This window comes from Eupeodes corollae, chromosome 1, assembly GCF_945859685.1.
Source record: "Eupeodes corollae chromosome 1, idEupCoro1.1, whole genome shotgun sequence".
NCBI lineage: Eukaryota > Metazoa > Arthropoda > Insecta > Diptera > Syrphidae > Eupeodes > Eupeodes corollae.
The window spans coordinates 194,467,594-194,490,184 of NC_079147.1; the positions used below are offsets into that span (position 1 = coordinate 194,467,594).

Consider the following 22,591-nt stretch of genomic DNA (forward strand, 5'->3'; position numbering starts at 1 on the left):
CTTTAGAGGGATTTTTTTAAATAATTTTTTTTCAAATCTAGGTATGTAGTTATTTAGAGTATATTTATATGCGTTTTATATTTCAATTTCGTAAAAAATTACTACCCTACTACAAGAAATGTCGAATTTAAAAAAAAAATTAGTAAGTACGAGTAATTCTTTAAAAATCAAAAATATTATTAAGATTAAATACGTTAATTAAGAAAACTGAAAAAAATAACTATTCTATGGGTGGTATCCCTTTGGAGCAATACAAAAATGTATTTTTTATATTAAAAAAAGATAAATTAATAAAAAAAAAACTAAAGGAAAATATCTGTTCTGTTTTTGACAAACATTTTAATTTTCGATTTTTGACAAATAAATATAAAATAAAACAACTAACGCAAATCGGCTCAAAAACTCAAGTTCCACATTCGAAGTCAATCGACCTAATACCCGGACAGACAGATATATGGACGGAATTGAGGGACCCATTTTTTTGACTTTACTACCGTAGTAATGTGATGTTTCATTAAAATCTCGAGTTCGAAATTTTTTACGAATTTAAAACTTGACATTTAGTTCCAAGAAGAATTACCTAAAAGAGTTCCGTTCATTGACTGACCTAGTTAACAGAACTAAAGTCCAACGGCTTAGATGTAGAGCAAATACACATCAACGCTCCAGCCCGGAAGGTCTTCGAATCTTATCCCGAGGAAGACCTCAACCAACTTGGCGTGCGAAACTAGAAGCAGCTAGCTAGTGACCAAGCTGGCTGGAGACGCATGTTGGTTTAGGCCCAGGTCCGCCCCGGACTGTAGCGCCACCTTAAGTAAGTAAGTAAGTCCCGTTCATTGTAAATATTTACAACTTAAATTTTATCCGTCGTGTTCCATTTTTAACAGCACCAACAACTTATAATTTTTTTATAAGACAGGGATCTCGACGGGGAAGTTGTTTCTTTTCGGTCGGACCACATTGTGTTTGCCAATGCCTTAATTTTTTTCCCTTGCTGCAGTCAAAGAATTCAGACAATCTGTTCCCAAACAATCAATTGTCTTGATGCTTTAACTCTTAAACGCCTTGAATATTTGTTATTTTCGATCCTGAACTAATTATATGGGAAGCACTGAAATTTATAAAAAATATCAACGAGTTAAGTAAAAAAATGAGTGGTATGACTTTTCATGCGATCAATTAAATAAAAGATCAATAGCTCTTCTTAATCTCCTGAGAAGATACGAAACTTCAAGTGTTAGGTTAGATTACTTGGAGATCAACAAACTTCCAGATAAAATGGTATACCAGCTGAGTTCTTTAAAAAAAGCAAAATTTAGTTTAAGTTCAAATTAACAGAAACGGCTAGAGTACGATAACTTAGGCAACAAAGTTTAATAAGGGATTTGTATACAACAGTTAAAAACAAGCATTTTGTGGGAGGGGCAATTTAAAAAAAATATTATTTAAAATGGAAAAAATAGTTAAAAAAAACAGTAGCGCTTACAATTAAGCATGATACATTTTTTTTTTCAAGCCAACATTCTGTTCTATTAGCCAGTTTTTAAATCTAGTCAAAACTATGTGCAGTTTTTTAAAATAATAATTTTAAACTCAAAATTTAAGTAAAAAAAGTTAAAAAAAGGTTTAAAGTGTAATTTTTTAATACTTCAATGCTACTGTCCAATCAATCTTGTTTTATGGGCACAGGTATGGGGAGTATAGAAATATGAGCTAGTTGAAAGCCTATTACGCTTTTTTTTAAAGAAAAATATTTGTTTGCCCATAAACGCACCAAAATTGATGTTGTTTTTTTCAAAGTGGTCTTCCGTCACTTTTTATTTCAACCCTTAAGCTGAATGCTGAATACATAGGGAGAGTGCTAAGTTAGAGAACCATGAAAGGTGTCTGCAAAAGATGGGAACTCTGGCTTGACCCTGAATTGAAGAATGATTGAGGTTCAATTGAAGAAGATGCTTTGCCAATTAATATCCGTCACAGATGAAAATGCGCATATTGAAAGAGCTTGCTAATCAACGAAATGGTAATATTATTCAAAGTTTAATCGCAAGGACATAAACTATTTCACCAGCGAATATAAAAATTCCATCATTAAAACCATTTTAACGTTAAGAGGATCAGACTTAACATTAGGCCTCATCGAAACGAAAAAAAAGGAATTTAAAATATTTTCTGAGACGACTTTTAAAGTTCAAATTTCTTAAAAAAATAAAATTTGGTACTATATTCAGTTGTCATGCTATTCGCTTAAGGCTACTGCAATAAATGTCAAAACTACAGGGTGTCATTTCTAAAACTATTTTCGATACAAATTTGAATTATCATAATTAACATTATACTTAGTCATAATGAGATGCTAGTTCATCAAGTGAAATAATATTCAATGAACTCTCTTGCTTCTTTAGTAATGCTCTCTTATTTGCTTCTAATCAAAATAGCTTTGGAAAATAAATTGAATTCAATGTGCCTCTGTTGTGTTTATAATAATTTAGGACAACCTCGGATATAAGACGAACTATAGCAGAACAGCAGAACAGAATACCCCATCTGGCGTCTCTTTATGTGTGTCTACTGTCTAGCTATCCATATCTTTCGATAAACACTCGTAGTTTGGTAGTTGTTGATTTTTTAATTAAAACGCCAGATTAAATGCAATTTTCAAATAGAGTGCACCCATCAAATGCAGAAACACGATGACAAAATTGAATTAATAGCAGGAGGTTGTGAAACTGTCAACAAAGATTACACGCTGGTTCATCGTATAGGACGAAAAATCCTTTTTTTTTTTGGGAAATATTAATTCAAAACAGATAAGGTCTTGAAATTGAGAAGAAATCAATTAATAAAGACCGACTCACTAATTGGTGTTGTAGAAACTCGCTGGCATTGAATTTCGCAAGGACATTCTAGAATTGTATTTCATACCTCATTGTGTTTAAAAAATTCCCCTAATCTATCGCAATCCTTTTTATATTTACGAGGACAATATTTAGTCCTTAAATTTAATTTTTGTTTGTATTAATTTTGTTTTCTTGTCAATTTCATTTACAGATGGTCATATTTACGGTATGGATAACATCAGCCGTTTATTCAACGCCAAAATTTGTATTCAGTAAAACTATACGTAACGTGCACACAAGCGACGGAGCCGAGGAGGATATTTGTGTCCTCGATAGGAAAATGTTCAATTCCAAATTACTGGATATGATAAATTTTGGTTTATTATATGTTACGCCATTGTTGGTGATGACGGTAAGTTTAGAATAATAATTTATTGCAAATATGTAGCTGTGCATGTTCATTGTCCACAATGCATCCCATATAGGTATCCACTGTAAACCTATCAATTTTGCGGTGGGTGGCGTGGCGTCAACGTGCGCCGGCCGCGCCGGTCGCTCGTCGTTGGTATACCACCAACGAAATTTGAAATGGCTTTTTGTGCTCTCGCCTATACCTCTACCGCCTTTATTGTATTAATAATCTAATTTTATATGCAAATTATTCAATTCAATTGACCCATAAAGTGTGCTGCTGATTGTGTATCCGTAGCTATAGTGGCAGTGATGTCATGCTGCTTTGTATCGTTTTTAAATGACTTGAACACAAAGCTGTATGTAAATGCGAAACTATTTTTTTTGTTGGCTCTTGGGCAAAAAGAGTAAAAAATAAAAATTGCATTTTCTTACCTAAATCCATAGAAAGTTTACGTGCAATATTGACAAAATCGTTCCTGACATGAATTTTTTTATGCCTTGAAATATTTCGTAGAATCCTTTATTTTCTAGGTCTATGGCGTCTGGAGTTTTGATATTGGTATTGATTTAGAATTTTTTTGCCTCTTAACTTTTAGAAGAGTTAAAACGACAATTTATCGTTGATGCCGTGATTGGAATAATTTTTCCTTAAAAGGCATAACACTTTTGTTTTTGGTTCTTAGACACGTATTACCGTTGTTTGGAAGGATTTAAAGGCATTTCTCGTTTAGTTTATGTCTTATTTAAATAAGTTAACTTAAATATCTGGAAAATATACTTCGTTTGACAATTTATATTGCTGCTTTCATATTTTGAAAATTTAGATTTCAAATCTATAATATTATGAGTTGTCTTGTTTTAGTCATTTAGATGTATTTATGAAGCCGAATAGGCTGCTTTTGTAGTAGCATGATGGTTAATGCAAGTTTAATCTCTGCCTGGGCAATTTAAAGTTTGTTCACGGATATCGCCTCTTGCGAGGAAATGAAAAATCCTCCAAGAGTATTTCTTGTCATGAAGAGTGCTTTCTAAAATAAGGTGTTCGGATTCGGCTTAAAACTGTAGATCCCGTCCATTTTCCATATTCCTATTTGTAGTTTGGGAAAGTGCAGGCTAGTGGCATAGGAAGTTCTTGTTCTTCCCTATTACTACAACCTTTGCACAATTCATTGGTAGTAAGACGCATTTTCTTCTAACCTTAACACAGCAGGTTGTGACATTTTTGTATGCAGACTTTTTTTCCAGGTGTTAATCGAGTGAGAAATTACTAATTAGAAAATCGTTTCCTGGCCGTGACACAGATTTTAAGGCATTATCATTTGTTATTGGTTGGTATTGGATTGTTTTGTTACCAACGATGTGTTTTAATTTTGAAGATGGGGTAGATACTTACAAAAAAATTGCGGGAGATCATGCTTCAAGAAAACAATATCGAATCTCTTTAAGAGATATTCGTACGGAAAATAAACAACATATATACGGAGTCAACCAAATATAAGAAAACAAAGAAAAATCGAAAACAAAATCCGTGGATCAGCAGAAAAATAATAGAAGATGGAAAAATAGTCCAAAAAGCCAAAGTTATGAGGGAGAATACAAATACTTTCGAAATTTTGTAAACAAAACCATCCAAATCATAAAAGCCAACTTTTATAAACAAACATTTATAAATGCTCAATACAACCCAAGGAAGGCATGGAGCGTGATATATGAGCTTTTGGGAAGAAAAAAAGCTTCAATCGATGACATTATACAAAACAACTTTGCAACCAACATTAATGGTAAAAAAAGTATTGTGGAAGAATTTGCAGATCAATTTGAAGACCAAGTAGTGAACATTATTCATATGTGCAACATTAAAAACAAATGGTTTTCATTGAAGAGGCCAGCAGAGAAGTAATATTTCAAATTATGAGCAATATAAACACCAAAAAAGGACCCGGGGCATAAGACCAATTGATCTCCAAATGAACGCCGATATTTTTGCACCTAATGTACAAACCATTATAAATCGTAGCATAATCCACGGTTGTGTACCAAAACTTATGAAACCTTATTTATAAATGAGGGAATAAAAGCAAAACCGTAGAAAAGTGCTTGGCAAAAGTAATTGTCAAACGACTCAATTTATTTGCAAACAAACATCAAATCTTGCACCCTAACCAATAGGGATTTCAAAAAAGAAAGAGTACGAACAAGCTGTAAGGAGAATTTACAAAAACACTTCATGAAGGCCGTAATCGTAATCACCACGTTCTTGTTTTGTTCATAGACTTCAGCAAAGCCTTTGACACCTTCAGCCAAGAAAAACTTCTTGAAAGCTTGAACAAAATTTATATCAGAATATGTTTATCAGACTGGATCAAAAGCTATCTTACTCATAGGTCTATTAAAGTTAAGGTAACATCAACTTTGAGTGAAGAAAAACCTATAGTATATGGCGTTCCACAAGGCTCAAAACTAGGACCGATTTTGTTCATAAAAACTAATACATCATATGCATATGCAGACAATATAGCCATTATAGTCAAAGACAAAAGTATGAATTCAGCAGTACAAATACTTCAAAAACACATACGCCGCCCATTGTAACGGAAAGAACTTATCAACATATATCATGAAACGATCACTGTCCGTTGTCATCCAACAACAAACCAATCAAAATCGTCACAAAGGTAAAGTATCTTGGAGTTATCATAGAAGAACATCTTCTTTGGGGTGAACTTTACGCCTTCAACTAAAAAGAACCCTATTTGCCTTGGTTTACCTTAAAAGATTTTTAAACTTCAAAGTACTTCAAAAATCAAATCAAATGGGGTGGCGCAACAGTCCGTTGTGAACCAGGGCCTAGTGACTTTCAACTCTCAACCATTCCTGTGTGCGAGTACTGTTGTCAGAAATGGTACTTAAGCAAGTTTATTATTCGCTCCCGGAATCTCGAATTCGATATAGAATCCTCGCGTGGGGAAATGCTTTCAAAAACACATCTCGATAACATACTGATCTCCAACATGGTCTGATTGAACTCATTTAACCTACTTATGCACACCTCAAAGTTCTAGATGTAAACGCAATATATCCTATGACAACTTTACAACATTATATGGATGACCAAAGATTCCTACAGCCAATAAGTCATAATCTAAATACCAGAAGAAAAGCACTTGGAATGCTTGAAATTCCGTCAACTTTCAACTTATATGGGAACAGAGAGCTCATATACATTGTTTCAAAAATAATTAATGAATTACCACAGAAATTGAAAAGTATAAGAAATTTTAAGAAACGAAAGAAAGAAATTAAAAAAAAATGTGTTAGAATTGTATTTTGTTCTATAAGTCAGCTTCTTAGGAAGATTGGGCGTCTCAGCTCTCAGAGAAAAAACCTGCTTCTACTATAGCATCCGTTTTCGTGCCGTGAGTATATATGGATATTATTGATGTTTGGATCATTTCCTAAACATTTGTTCCTATTAGAAAAGATGGTATTAAATTGTCTGTTGAAGTGTGGACAGAGTATCATGCAGCATATGCACATTGTGTCCCCTGTAGAAAAAGAACGAGTTTGCTTCCATTTCCGTAGTAGGAGTGGTACACTTCGTTTCTTCAATGCCTACGTACTTTGTATGGGTTCTTAAATGTTTGCCTTTCTCTACCACAGTATTTAGGACCCAATTGAGCTTAGTATCTGGGATAACTCCTAGGCATTTAGCTTGATCTGATAGTTTTAGGTTTGTTTATACTAGGGATTAGGTAACTAGGTCCGTTTAAAGTTACACCCAATTGTGAATCTTGGTTCTATCGTTCGCTAATAGTGGTTACAAATTATAATCCATTTTATAATGTGTTGTTCTATTTCGAGATCTGTGAGGACTTTTTTAACTGCACTGTTTTGTACGTTATTGAAAGCCCCTTTAACGTCTTAGAAATCAGCCTTTTCTATAAAGACAAAACCCAATTTTTTGAGGTTTTGAAGCAATGGACTGAATTTGAAAATTATTGTTAAATGATTGTTTGCCTATATAATAAAAAAAAAGAAATAAATTAATTGGCCGCCTTACTCAATTATTTTCCTTCGAAAAGATTAGTGAGAAATTGCCAGGGGCTTGAGCCAATAACATTTGTACATGAAAAACAGTCGTATGAAGACAATTGTCACTAAGAGCCTTAAGTCCATGACTATTAGAGCTTTATTTATTTTTCTAGAAATCAGCTTATTTCTGTCAATAAAAAACATGTATTTTGAACCAAAAAAAATATAATCAATAAAATCCAATCTTCCGTCTTCAATTTATCACAATTGTTGGTTTTATTGATTACACCATGTGCTGGGAATTTTCCTGCTGCTCTTAATGTCTCTTCTTTACGAGCTTAACAAATGTATATAAAAAACAGCAGCAGCACGGCTATCGTAGAAATAAGGCCACTGGTATTCTCATTATTGATTTCACCACACTGCATAATAAATTTCTACATTACTTTAGAAAAAGTAAGATTATAAAATACAAATAGTTCTGGATAAGCTTGAGTTTAATCTCCATTAAATAAACGCTGATGTGCCACAGGGCTCCGTTTTGTCTCCACCACACTGTCTCGTTTTAGTAAATAATCTTTTGTCTAAATCTTCTTATCAACAAATTTGTTTTTCTGGCGATGGTACCCTCAAAATTTGTATTCGTTTTTAAGATTCACATACTTGTCCCTTGTTAGTAATAAAGGGTGATTTTTTTGAGGTTAGGATTTTCATGCATTAGTATTTGACAGATCACGCGGGATTTCAGACATGGTGTCAAAGAGAAAGATACTCAGTATGCTTTGACATTTCATCATGAATAGACTTACTAACGAGCAACGCTTGCAAATTATTGAATTTTATTACCAAAATCAGTGTTCGGTTCGAAATGTGTTTCGCGCTTTACGTCCGATTTATGGTCTACATAATCGACCAAGTGAGCAAACAATTAATGCGATTGTGACCAAGTTTCGCACTCAGTTTACTTTATTGGACATTAAACCAACCACACGAATGCGTACAGTGCGTACAGAAGAGAATATTGCGTCTGTTTCTGAGAGTGTTGCTGAAGACCGTGAAATGTCGATTCGTCGCCGTTCGCAGCAATTGGGTTTGTGTTATTCGACCACATGGAAGATTTTACGCAAAGATCTTGGTGTAAAACCGTATAAAATACAGCTCGTGCAAGAACTAAAGCCGAACGATCTGCCACAACGTCGAATTTTCAGTGAATGGGCCCTAGAAAAGTTGGCAGAAAATCCGCTTTTTTATCGACAAATTTTGTTCAGCGATGAGGCTCATTTCTGGTTGAATGGCTACGTAAATAAGCAAAATTGCCGCATTTGGAGTGAAGAGCAACCAGAAGCCGTTCAAGAACTGCCCATGCATCCCGAAAAATGCACTGTTTGGTGTGGTTTGTACGCTGGTGGAATCATTGGACCGTATTTTTTCAAAGATGCTGTTGGACGCAACGTTACGGTGAATGGCGATCGCTATCGTTCAATGCTAACAAACTTTTTGTTGCCAAAAATGAAAGAACTGAACTTGGTTGACATGTGGTTTCAACAAGATGGCGCTACATGCCACACAGCTCGCGATTCTATGGCCATTTTGAGGGAAAACTTCGGAGAACAATTCATCTCAAGGAATGGACCGGTAAGTTGGCCACCAAGATCATGCGATTTGACGCCTTTAGACTATTTTTTGTGGGGCTACGTCAAGTCTAAAGTCTACACAAATAAGCCAGCAACTATTCCAGCTTTGGAAGACAACATTTCCGAAGAAATTCGGGCTATTCCGGCCGAAATGCTCGAAAAAGTTACCCAAAATTGGACTTTCCGAATGGACCACCTAAGACGCAGCCGAGGTCAACATTTAAATGAAATTATCTTCAAAAAGTAAATGTCATGGACCAATCTAACGTTTCAAATAAAGAATCGATGAGATTTTGCTAATTGTATGCGTTTTTTTTTTTTTAAGTTCTCAAGCTCTTAAAAAATCACCGTTTATATTAACATTGAACTCTGATCTTCACATCACGATTGTTCAAATGGAGGGCGGTTATAACAAGCTAACAAAATTATTTTTTAATTTGAAAGGCGCATGTGTGCCTTAAAGTTTGGTATGTGACATCATTCAAATGCCCGCCTCGGGTTCTTACAATGGCATGGATTCGAATGGTACCATTTTCAATGACTTTCCCGCATAGATCCGGCTTAATTTGAGCGATAGCGGGCATTGGTGTAGCAGGTAGCGCCCCGTCCTGCTGATAATGATTCAGTTTTGGCCATAAGAAATTATTTATCGTCGTTATGTAGAGCTTGCTGTTGACGGTAACCGCCTCACTAAAGTCGTTTTCCTAAAAGCACGGACCAATTACATCGCCATCCCAAAATCCACACCAAACGGTAACTTTTTGAGGATACATTATCACCTCTGGTAAACCTCGCTTTAGTTGGTGTCGTTCCATATACGGCAATTTTGATTGTTTACACTGCTATTCATCCAATAATGTGCCTTGTCACTAAAGATGATTTTAGCACGAAATGAGGGTCTTCTTACAAAACGATTTGAAGCCCATTCAGCGTACAAACCGCGTTGTCTATGGTCATGAACTTTAAGCTCCTAGGTCAGTTGAATCTTGTACGAGTGTAGGCCCAAGTCCCGACGCAAAAGCAATATTCGCCAAGTTGAAGTCTGCGAAAGACCGAGTTCTTGTGCACTGTGAGGAATAGACTTGAGTTCCTTGAACTTACGGGTGTTGGCTAATTTGGCCACCAAATGTTGAAGAGTCGATTGCGAAGAGCTACCACGTCTACCGTAAAATAGGAGCAATGCACTCAATTGCGTTAACGAACACTCATTTTTATATTAAAGTTTTATCATTTAAACGTGCTGTTTTATTTTGTAACTTGCTGATATCTGTTCTTACCGTATGTAAGAGGCAGTCAATAAGTAGAAGCCAATGGAACCACTAGTGTCTTTCTTAGGACTCAGCGCGAACACTACTAAATATACTTTCAGTGGTATGAGTACCCTGCTAAATTTTAACATTTTATCCGCCAATGCGAAACGTTTCTTACCCCTTAAGATTTGTCTTCAATTTAAAAAATCTCTACTCGAGTACATCCAACTTTATTCTCCCAGACATAATAAAAGCAAATACATATACAAATACATATACTTTTTATTGCTTTTCCACTTTCCTAATTGTTGTGCTTAGTCATTTCAGGAATATTCTTATTGTCTTGAGTGCAATAAAATTTGGTACCAAAAAAAGGTATGCCGTCATCGATTTTCAAAATATCAATAATACAAAATTATTTCAAATAACACCATTTTCAAAGACTTCTAAGTTATTAGATTAGAAATGTGGGGTTGTTTTTATGTATTGAGTTTTCCAATAAGGACTTAATAACATTTATTTTGTATTAATATGACCTTCGTGGGACCGATTGCAGCAATAGATTCTATGGTCCCAATATTCAATATATAGAACATGAAAAATTAAATTTTAATATTTCCAAAATATCCAAACAAAATTTAATTTTTTTGAATTACATTTCACTAATTTCGTATTAATTTTGAGAACATGTAATACAGAGAATATTAAAATATGATAACAATAATAAAAATAAAATTAGACATAAGTTTATAACTTCTGCTGTTTTTTGAGGTTTTGTAGTAAAAACAAAAACAAGTTCGCAAAAAGAATCATCTTATTATTTTTATTCCACTGCATGAAACTTCAATTATTCCAATGGATTGAAACGATTTTTAAAAATAACCTACCCTAGGAACTTCTCTTCTCTAATTGCTTTTCCAATCATAAAATGTAGGTCAATAACATATTCCATTGAACAACAAGTACCCACAAGGTTTGACCTAGCTTTGTTATTTTTATTTTGTCCCTTAAATATACCTTCAAAACAATTTGTCCAATCAATTTGTATTTTATTTTTACTATTTTTCATATTAAATTCCTCTTCCAACCTTTATACCTGTCTGCCTTCATAAAAAGTCATCAAAAAATGTCCTTTTTGTGTTGTGTATGCTGCTGGCTTAAAATAATAGGTCTAGATGGAACCATAAACTCGGATTTATAAAAATTTTATCATCAAAAGAAAAACCTTAATTTAATTTTTCATTTGTTTTCTCTCTGGGTTCAGAGGGGGGTCGGGCGTACCACATTGTGACAAATTTCCAAACAATCCAAAAAGATAATCATTCTCTTTTCTCTTGTGCGTATAAAGGAGCACAATTGACCCATGTGATTCCATTAAAACAATATATAAATTTAGTAGAGTCACCATCAACCAACTCAACTAGCCATAGCCAACAAGCCCATCAAAAAGAGCTCGACCATCAGCAGGACTTTCACCCGCAAATCCCCATTCTTAGAACTCACAATTCAATTCAATCCTCAAACCAACAATTTTATCCTCTCCATTTAATTTCCAATTTTCCTTCATCCCTAACGACACCCAAAGCGTCGACGCTGCATTCGATAAAACAATACAAAATATATAAAGGATCTCTATCTCACTTTATACTATTCTCTCTTTCTTTTGTGGAAAACAGGTACTCTATAGCAAAATTGCAATCGCTCTTTGGCGTAGCTCCCGGGGCTTAACCCATCATTTTGCACAACAGGACAATACCAATACCAGCAAGTGCCCATCATCGAACAACTCAACGGGTTTGTTAGCACGCAAGCAGAGCAGCAAATATGATAAAAGGGGTGTGAACATAAAGGACACTCAGGTAAGAAAGGCTTTATTTTTGTCAAAACTAACCTACGTTATAAAAGAACTAACAATTTCGACGAACGTCCGTCCACGTCGTCGTAGTCGTGAACGCTTAACGTTTTTATTTATTTATTTTCATTTTTGGGTTTAATAAACTTATTTTCCATACACACTGACAAAAAGTCAACCCCAGCAAGCCTTGAATATCCTTGTTTTACTTTTTTGTTTTCGTTTTTGTTTTTTTCAAAAAGTTGGTGGTTGAAATTTAAATTGCATGTGAGCAAGTGTAATAAAATTTAAAAAAAACAAAAACGAAAGTAAAACAACTCAGTTGCATATTTTTTAACACCCAGCAGAAAATTGTGGGTACTGAAACCATGTGAAAAACGTACAACAAGGAAGAATCCTTTTTTTTTTTTGATTTTATACACACACAATACGAAGGGTTGACATTTATAAAAATACAAAAAAAAGGATAAAGAAACGATTTTGCTTATTTTTATTGTCACCAAAAATAATCGTGCTGGGATTTTTCAAATATTTTATTAAACTGTTTTAAGGGGGAAAGGGTTTTATGTTTTATGATTTTTGTTGAATATGTTAAACCGGCACTGCTTAGCACATTTTTCACGTACGCGTATAGTTCTTTTTTAACCTCACCATATAACACTTATGTATTGTTGACTTCAATATTTGTATTAAAATTTTTTGAATACTTTTTTTTTCATTTTTTAAACAACACAACTTCTTCACAGATTTTGAAGGTTTAGCACGATTTCTCCTAAAATAAAGCTTCATGTATGTAATTTGAGGGTTTAGCATTTTAGACAATGTGTTTCTGTTTTGGAATTCATTGCACATTCTGTCTGGCAAATACTCATTATGGTCTTATGTTCGTATGAAATGTTGAGTTAACACTTGGTTCCAAGAAAAATCTTATTGAGTGCATCCCGAATACCTTCAGCTATTTACACATTCTTGCCATATGCAGTTCAGAAGTACTTGGAAATTATTGAAAACTGCGTGATTCTTGATGAATTTGGTGTTTAAGTAAATACCTAAACCTCTTTAATTACAAGTCAATGTTGTACAAGGATTTTATCAGAAATTTGCCGCTGAAACTATGTTCGTTAATTGCCAAAAATAAAGTTGAATACTATATTACATCACATCAAAACAAAAGCATGGGAGTTTAGACATGGGAGTTAATGGCTCATGTATGCCATTATTAATGCGGTGTTGAGAAAAATGCATTTAATGGAAACTACGGATATTATGATTACCTCCATGTTAGTTTAAACTTATACAATTTAATAAATCATGTACAATAATTACACCAGTTAAAAGTTAATTTATAAAGACAATATCAATTATTACCCTCCCTTGCGATAGAGGATGCATTTGAAGAAACTTTAGTCGATGTTTATAAAAAGAAAAGATATAAGGTTAAGACCATGGTAGCCCTCTTACGACGAAACTTATGAAGTTGCGTTGAACAAAGTCTGCCCTATTCTTGTGGATCTCGTATTTATAATGCAAGAATAACACAGAAATCCTGAAATTCTTTGGACCAATGTTTAACAAATCCTAACATAAAGTTGGCTTTAAAGCCAATGCTAGAATGCTCTGTGAAATCGAGATTATAATTTAAAAAAATATCGTTAGAACTACGAACGCGTTGCATAAAATTCTGCGAAATTTCATAATCAATCAAACTAGAAGAACGTTTTTTAGAGAAAATCATTCCCTGACATTCAATTGGGTTAAGGTTGAGCCCATTCGTTTTGCACCAAATAACATAAACTGTTTATATCCTCTTAAAGTTGTTATCGATCGTTTTTAGATTTTATTTTTTTAAAGATTTTCCAATAATCCGCATAGATTAAAATATTACTCATTGATAGCTAAGATAAAAGGTAGAGGTCCTGAATGACTACCCTGGGGAACTCCTGATTTGGCAATTCGAAATTAATTTGATAAGACCTATTTTTAATTATAAGAAAAGAAGGAAAAGAAAAGATACGGAAACCCCATAGAATAATCAGTGTAAATTCAATCGAGCTCTTGACCGAGTTCTAGGATATTTGAACACTTATGCAATAACGCAATTATATTAATAATTGTCAAACCTTTTCACATAAGACCATGTTTTTCATTTCACCCAATATTTATGCATTTGAAATACAAATTATCACAAAACTAGTTCAAGAAATTTGAGTAAACAGGAAAAGGCAGCTTAGATTTTTTTGTAAGTTCTTATAAACATCCGGCAAATTTTACATTAGTAAAAATATTTAACTCGAGATTTTAATCTAACATGACATAACGATGGTAGAGAAGTCGAAAAAATTACGTAACCTGATTCCTTCCATCTGTCTCTCTGTCCTTGGTCATTTGACTTCAAATTTAGAAATAAAGGTGTTAAGCCGATTCGCATTATGCGTTTTTTTTTTTTTTTAAATTCGAATTTACCTTAAAACATATTGTCTAAATAATAAATTTGATGATCAAAAATGTCAATTATGTTAAGATTAATAAAAAAATATTACCTTTTTTCTCTTTCTAAAGGAAGTTATTTTAATCGGTTTGATTTGTCAAATATAAAATGTTGGCATTTCTCATATAAATACCATAAATTCTTAGAGAGATGTCTGCGCGTTCGTGTAAATCGTAATTCATTCCTTAAGCACCACTAAAGATATCGACCATAAATAAATTGTATTATACAGATAATAATATACAGATAATAGTATAAGTCAGTGAACCTTTGTTGGGGAAGGTTGCCCCTGTGTTGTGCGTCTCCGTTCTGTCTGTGCTCGTTCTTTTTTATTTTTATTGTTCGTAAACGTGTCGTGGAGCGGTTTTTTTTGTCATCAAATAAATTTAATAACAATTAAACATATACACAAACAGTTTTATAAACAACCAAAACTAACAATAATAATAATAACAAAAAAATAAACATAAATTAATATTAGTGGTTCCAAAAAAAAAACAACAAAAAAAAACAATAGTGCAACCCCATAATAAAATAACATAGAAATCACGCCACTCAAAAAACAACAAAAACACACCAAAAACAAAAAATGATAAGCCACGCAGCACAGCACTTCACAGTGAGTACCATCCCATCCTTACTTTCCCCTTCTTCCACAGTTGCACAGCCTAGTTTATGTATCAATTACAACTGGAATTGGTGCATTTGCTAATCTGTGTTTCAGCAGATTATTTGAATTGAATTTACTGTTTTGCATCACAGGGTCGGATCGGTTCTCGTCACTGCTAAGGCATAACACTAGCAGTGAAGGGTATTGATAATTATTCTGTGTTTCAATTCAGTGAATTTTATTTTTTCATCTCTATCTGTATTGGTTTTAGACATTTTTTTTTATTTTGCAATGACTGGACAATTCAGAGTAGATTATTGTAATATTCGTGGGCTAAGGGCAAATTTTTTGTTAGCATACCGCCATACTGTTTCATACAGGCCAGCTGTTTTGGCACTAAGTGAAACCCAAGTAGGTGAGGATTCCGATCCAGCTGAATTTTTTATTCATGGGTATAGCTTGGTGCCTTTATTCTTTTCCCACCATGGCCTCGCCATATACATTAGGAATGATGTTGCTTATCAGCTCTTACCACAATATGGTCTTTGCACCAATTCCTTTTTTAATTATATGTGGTTTAAATTCTCCGTGAATAAGCAAATCATTCACTACTGCTTCCTTTATCGAAGCCCAAATTTAGACAGAGTATCAAATTCTCGTGAATATGATGCTTTGTCTGATTCCATCCAAAGAATTGTTTCGTCCTATCCTCGCACTGAAATCGTTGTTACGGGCGATTTCAATGTACACAATTCTTCATGGCTTTAACATTCAGGCCAGACAACACCCGATGGAGTGTGTGCAGAAATCTTCGCTGAGTTGAACCACCTAACTCAGCTTGTCAACGAGCAAACCCGAATATCGGACGTTGAAGGTCGAGCAGAAAACACTCTTGACTTGTTTCTTACCTCTGACCCTGATAAGTACACTGTTCGTGTTCTATCTCCTCTAGGCACATCTGACCATTGTGTTATATCAGCAAATTTCTCGTGTCAAAACTGTTCAGTTAAAGAAAGAGCTCCTATGAGAACCGTTTGGCAATACGAGAAAGCCAACTGGGACGGCCTCAATAATTACTTCAGGATCTTTAACTGGTCACTATGCTTCCTCGATAGTGACGTTGACGCCAGCGCTGATATGATCACAAGTTAAATTCTCCTGGGAATGAGAACTTTTATACCAAACAGGATTAAAAGTATCAGACCCAAGGGAAACTCTTGGTTTGATGCGAGCTGTAAAGAGGTTATTAGGGCCAAAGAGGTTAGTTTCCGTTGCTATAAAGCCAACCGTACTGAGGAAAGCCGGAAAAAGTTCAAACAAGCCAGGAAGGCCTGCAACGCCCATATTCGACGGACCAACTTTTTACATGACCAAAATTTACGGCAAAAAATACTGCAATGTCCCAAAGGCAGTAAAAATTTTTGGTCATTTGTAAATAACATGAGGAATTCTTCCTCTTCTTCGGTTCCTACGCTCGTTGATAATGACACTCCTTTTGTTAGCTCTTTAGAGAAAGCTAATCTCTTTGCTAGGCAGTTCGCCGCCAATTCTACGCTGCCAGTGAGTGTTATGACTCCGCCTGTACTTGAGCGAGTTAGTGATTCTATGGGACCAATCTTTTTTCGCACTCGTACTGTGGCAAGAGACCTAAGAGATCTAAACACACATAAATCCGCTGGTCCGGATGGTATCCCCGCTATTGTTCTGAAGAGGTGTTCTTCAACGCTGGCAAAACCACTGCGTAAGCTTTTTCATCTGTCCTACTCCTCAGTTCTCGTTCCGAGCGGATGGAAAACGGCATTTGTACAGCCTATTCCCAAAAAAGGCGAATCTTCCTCACCCTCTAACTACCGACCGATTGCACTTACGTCCCTTCTTTCCAAGGTCATGGAAACGCTGATTAATTATCAGCTCAAGAAATATCTTGAAGATCGAAAGCTTCTTAATGACCGGCAATACGGCTTTCGTAGCAATAGGTGCACTGGTGATCTCATGGTTCATCTCACCGAACAGCGGAGCTAATCTTTACATCGTTTTGGAGAAAGTAAGATTATTGCACTTGATATTTCAAAAGCATTTGATAGGGTTTGGCATCAGGCTCTCTTATCGAAAATGCGTGCATTCGGTTTTCATGAATCCCTGCTTCATTGGATTAGTAATTACCTTTCGGATCGTTCAATACAAGTAGTATTGGATGGATTCAAGTCTGAAAACCATAAAATAAATGCTGGTGTGCCCCAGGGCTCTGTTTTATCTCCAACACTCTTTTTCATTTTTATTAATGATCTTCTGTCTGTAACATCTAATCCAATACATTGTTTCGCTGACGATAGTACTCTTAGCTTTTCATATTCGTTTTCAGACTCACATCCCTCTTCTTCGGATATGGAACTGCAACGACAAAATATGATAAGCTCATTAAATTCCGATCTAAACAGCATTGTTCAATGGGGATTAAAAAACCGCGTGGAATTTAATGCTTCGAAAACCCAATGCTGTATTGTATCGTTAAAGCGAGATATACCCCCATTGCCATTATCCATGGATGGCACTTGCATCAATGAGACTGAACACCTCGATATTCTCGGTATGTGTGTCACCAACCACCTCTTATGGAATGATCATATACGCGATGTCGCCAAAAATGCCGCAAGGTGTTTGGGTTTTCTTAGGCGATGCAAGAAATATTTCACCCCTTCTGATCTGGCTGTTATCTACAAGACTTACATACGTCCAAAGCTTGAGTATAACTCCCATCTCTGGGCTGGTGCTCCTGCAACTTACTTAAGCCTCTTGGATAGTATTGAACGTAGAGCATTTAAATTGATAGGTGATAATATCATCATAAGTTCATTTACTTCGCTTGAACATCGTCGTAAGGTCTCTTGTCTGACCCTTTTTTACCGTTATTTTAACGGCTTATGCTCTAGTGAAATAGCCAGTTGCATTCCTCCCCTTAAGCAGTTCAACCGTAATACTCGCGCTTCTAGGAATGCTCATCAGTATACCCTCGAGCCCATCTTCGGTCGTACTGTCAAATACAGAGATTCGTTCTTTAGCCATACTACGCGAATGTGGAATGCCTTACCACACTCTGTCTTTCCTAATCATTGCAATATTCAGGAATTCAAAACCAATGTGCACAAGAAGTGCATTCCTTTCCCAATACAGAATTTAGCTTATAGATAAATTATAATTGTAAGATCAGTCTTAATTTTCCTCTTGACTTAAGAAGTGCAGCCTAGCTTTGGACAGCGGCTTCTTTCGTTCAAATAATTATAATATAATATAAGAATCAAAGAAATAAGTTAATAAAGAATAAAAATAAAAAGAAAAGAAAACGAAAAAGTTTTTTTTTAATCAAAACGTTCGACCACAAACGTAATTCTATCAAAAGACTAAAAACGGCGTTTTCTATTTAATCCAAAACTTGCGTTAATTTTGGGACACCCTTTATTATGTGGCGTTTAAAAAAAATTAAATTTGTTTTATTTTTTATAAATAAAAAAAGCTGAAAGAAAGATATAAATTTGTCATCAATCCAATATTGTACAAACGAAAAACGATTCTACCTGCAAAATAAGAAGATGAAGTTTTTTTTTTGAAAAATAGAACTTTGAAAAATAGAGTTTTTGTCTTAAAACTTATTTAATCATACACAAAATATTGCTGTCAACATTAAGTAGAATTTAAATAAAAATTTAACAGTAAGATTTTTCATTAAAATTAATCTAGCAAACAAATAACACAAGAATGGTAAAAATTGATATTCGATTCTCAATATCTCATGAATGAAAGTACAGACTAGAAAATGATTTCATTTTATGCTTAATTTTGTTCTTTACGTAAATAAATTGTCTTATAAAAATCCAATCTGTAGTTTTTTAGAAAAGAAATAAAAACTTTCAAAAAAAGTTACTAAAATTGTTAAAAATTGGTTTTCGACTAAAAATCTTGTTACCAAAAACAGATTTTGATACAGAGGATCTAAAAAAGATATTGATTTACAAATTTTGTATCTATATATATTTATTAACATTTTGTAAAAGTTTAAGAAAAATGCACTAAATGCACTGAAAGTCACGGTTAAGATGATATCAGTGGGGGTCAAAACCCAGCCTCTTTCTATTCCAAAATTCAATATCTCAAAAACGGATGCAATTTTTTTTATAAATTATATTATAAAATATATTCAAATATGTTCTCAATAACTGCATAACAAAAATATTTTCGAACAAAAATTGAAACATTTTTTATATACAAAATTAATTACCTTCACAAAAGAAAAACTATCTCACGATGTTAAAAAAGAAATTCTAAATATTTAGGTTTTTTTTGAGAAATGAAATGGCAGTACAAATTTTGTAGACAAACTTATTTTGCAAGTATGGTTTTTAATCTTAATTTATAAATATATCTTTTTAAACACTCTTTGGATACAGGAGCAAAATAGCGTGACCAAGTCGTGTCTGGGTTCGATATCTTGTTTCTATTGGGTCTATTTTTCCGATTTTATTAAATTTTTAAAATGAGACGGGTTGGGTGGAATTTGTCAGAATTTTAAAAGCGGAATTCTGATTTAACAAGCGAGATTTTAGAAGACAGAATTTTCAAAACTTAGTTTTGCTAGTAATTTTGTAAACCTTTTTGTGGGAGTTTTGAATTGCGGGATCTTAAAATGCAGTATTCCGATACATCAACCCTAACAAATCATTTGTAAGATGTAGGAGGTCAGAAACATTGGTTTGATTTTTATCAAACTGTCATAGTCTTTCGCTTGATTAACGTTTGAATAAAAAGAACGCTAAGAAGTGCTTGTGAAACATATATGTATGTCGTTGATATAATGGAAATAATTGTGTGCCATCGAATCAATGATCTCTGCTATTCAAGATTTATAGATACCTAACTCAAAGAATAGTTGACCAATCAACGTTTCGGAATCAATCAAAGTTTAGTTTTCAGTATCATCATCGAATGTGCTTAAATAATAGTACATACAGTAATTAAAAATATAAATACTGGATTATATGCTAAAAGAAGGAGCAGGTATTGACACAAAAGCGAAAGTAACCTACACAGTTTATATAGCCAAAAGTTGGTCGGTGCAAAATTTAAGATTTTTTTTCAAAAATTGCTTCAAATTTTCTTTTAAATGTGTTTGCCCTAGAAGGTTACTGAATAATTACATTCCTCTTATGGAATGCTCAAATATTCAACACTATGAAAAATGCTCCTAGGTCCTTAGAATTTTCTAACCATAGTGTAAAAAATATATAACCCCTTCTGGCTGTAATTTACAAAGCATTTATTCCTACTCACTTACATAGGTCCTCAGACCTGTTAAGTCCGTTGGGAACCATTTAAGGGACATAAGGCCTCTACTACGCCTAAGCGCCATCGTGTAACGTTTCCAGAGATGTGTTTCAGCTCCCTCCATCTCTAGTCTAGTGACGCTGATTTCACCACGACTGTCCTGCGCCATGTGCTTCTCAGTTGTCGAGTACGCTTTCGTATTATAGAGTCTATAGGTTCCTGACCTGTCCTTCTATGAACGACCTCATTTCATATACGGTTTGGTCAGAAAATCCTTAGGATGTTATAAAGACATCTATTCACGTAGGTTTGCAGCTTTCTTTCTTTCTTCTTTCTTTCTAAGTAATCTTCCCAGTGCTGCACCTTTAAAGAAGCCCAGATTCGACATTTCTGCGAAAAAGTCTAAGCTTTGTTCTCAACCTTATAGTGTAGGATGCCGCGTACATAAAAAATAAGCAAAAGAAATAAAAGAGACGTTTTCGTTTCGACAATTTATTACAAATTGATTTGGTTTTCCTTAAAACTATTGAATGATATCTTGGTTTAACAAAGAAAAGTATTACATGGATTAATTTAAAGAACAAACATTCGATATAGTTCCACTTAAAATAAAATATATTCACATAAAAGTTCAACAAGTTTCTATAAGTTAGGTAAAACATAAATGTAATTGTATGTGATTTTCTAAAGGGTTTTTCATTATGACATTAATCTTATGTTTTGTGGTTTAATAAAATAAAATGTGCTACAATAGAGTTATTCCTCCAAATTTTTGACAGCATACCGAAGGCTGCCGTTTCGGGGCTCATCATTTGTATTTTGCCGAAACTAATTTTCAGGCCCTCAGCTTTTGCTTCTCTCTCCACACTTGTAGTCATTTAAAGGAGATCATTGACCTTATGAGAGAGTAAGCAAACATTGTCCGCGTTATCCAAGTCCATTGGATCCTTCCGCTACCTGACAAAGCTGCGCGCAGAACATCGCTGATCACCAACAAAAACAATATTGGCGACAGAATATAGCCCTGTCTGACTCCGCTACGGATTTCAAAATCATCTGACAACCTACAAGAACGTGACACTTTGATCCATCATGTGTTGCTTTAATAATAGCAATTAGTTTTTCTGGGATGCCTCTCTTCCTCAAATCTAACCAGATATACTCCCTGTTAACGCTATCAAAGACCTTCTCGGATTCGATTATCAGCAGGTGTAGTGGTGATCGATAGTCAACGCACTGTCCAATAATGATCCGCAGGATGTTGATATGATCAAAACATCCTAGTTGACTATAAAAGTATTCATTCTCTTCATTAGATGCGAGCTCCGTAGGGGTGCAACACTGTATAATGGTGAAGGGTCGTAATCTACTCTGAAACCTAGCTTTGATAAGTCTTTCCCCATGGGGCTCCCATAAAAAAAGGTATCTGATTGCCGCTTTTGTAAGGAACAACCCAACTCCATCTTCTCGAGTGTTTCCTGGATCGTGACCAAAGTAGAGCAGTACAGTGTTACGTGTCGGTGACTTGTATTTGCCCGATTTCAACCATCGCACTTCTCTTAACCTTAAGATATCTATCCTGTACCGCATAAATTCTCTCTCTAATTGGAGGAATCTGGCATAGTGTGGACCTTCACTTCCCGCGTCCAGAAGCGTCCTTATATTCCAGAAACTAATCTTTGTCCAGGTACCGTAGCCAAAAGTCGTTAACGAGTTATCATTAATTATCCGAGGCGTAATTTCGTTTTCCATAGCGGGATGGAGTTTAAGTACAAAGAGTGCTAATCTCTGTTAATTATCCTGAAGAGTCAGGAAAATTGAACCCTTGCAATTTAAGCTAACTTATGTATATAGAGATACACAGGGATCATTACCCGGTGACCAGTATGAGGAGGTAAAACAAGAACTTCAACATGGCAAGAAAGTTGCATTGCTGGCCTAAACCAAGTTTTAGGCAATCACCAACTACCCGATCTGCCATGCCGCAGGCTCGCCATCATTCATCCGAAACTTTAATTTAACTCCTTGCAGTTGCCCTTAGACTAGTTTAAGTCTTCAGGATAGAATCCTAAAAAGAGTTTTGTTAGTGATAGACGATAGAACTAGAAACTTTTACATCACTCAAGCAATTTAGTTGTAATACTCGGACTTCCAG

At 34.6% G+C, this 22,591-nt stretch overlaps 1 protein-coding gene across 4 annotated transcripts in view; it reads left to right on the forward strand.

Moving 5' to 3' along the window:
* LOC129941717 (trissin receptor) overlaps positions 1-22,591 on the forward strand; it is a 343,356-nt gene that overhangs the window by 270,972 nt on the left and 49,793 nt on the right. For all 4 annotated transcript variants that reach the window (XM_056050416.1, XM_056050417.1, XM_056050418.1 and 1 more), the window contains exons 6-7: positions 3,052-3,252; positions 11,847-12,029. In XM_056050416.1, the coding sequence (XP_055906391.1) occupies positions 3,052-3,252; positions 11,847-12,029 (384 nt within the window). The remainder of the gene's footprint in view (positions 1-3,051; positions 3,253-11,846; positions 12,030-22,591) is intronic.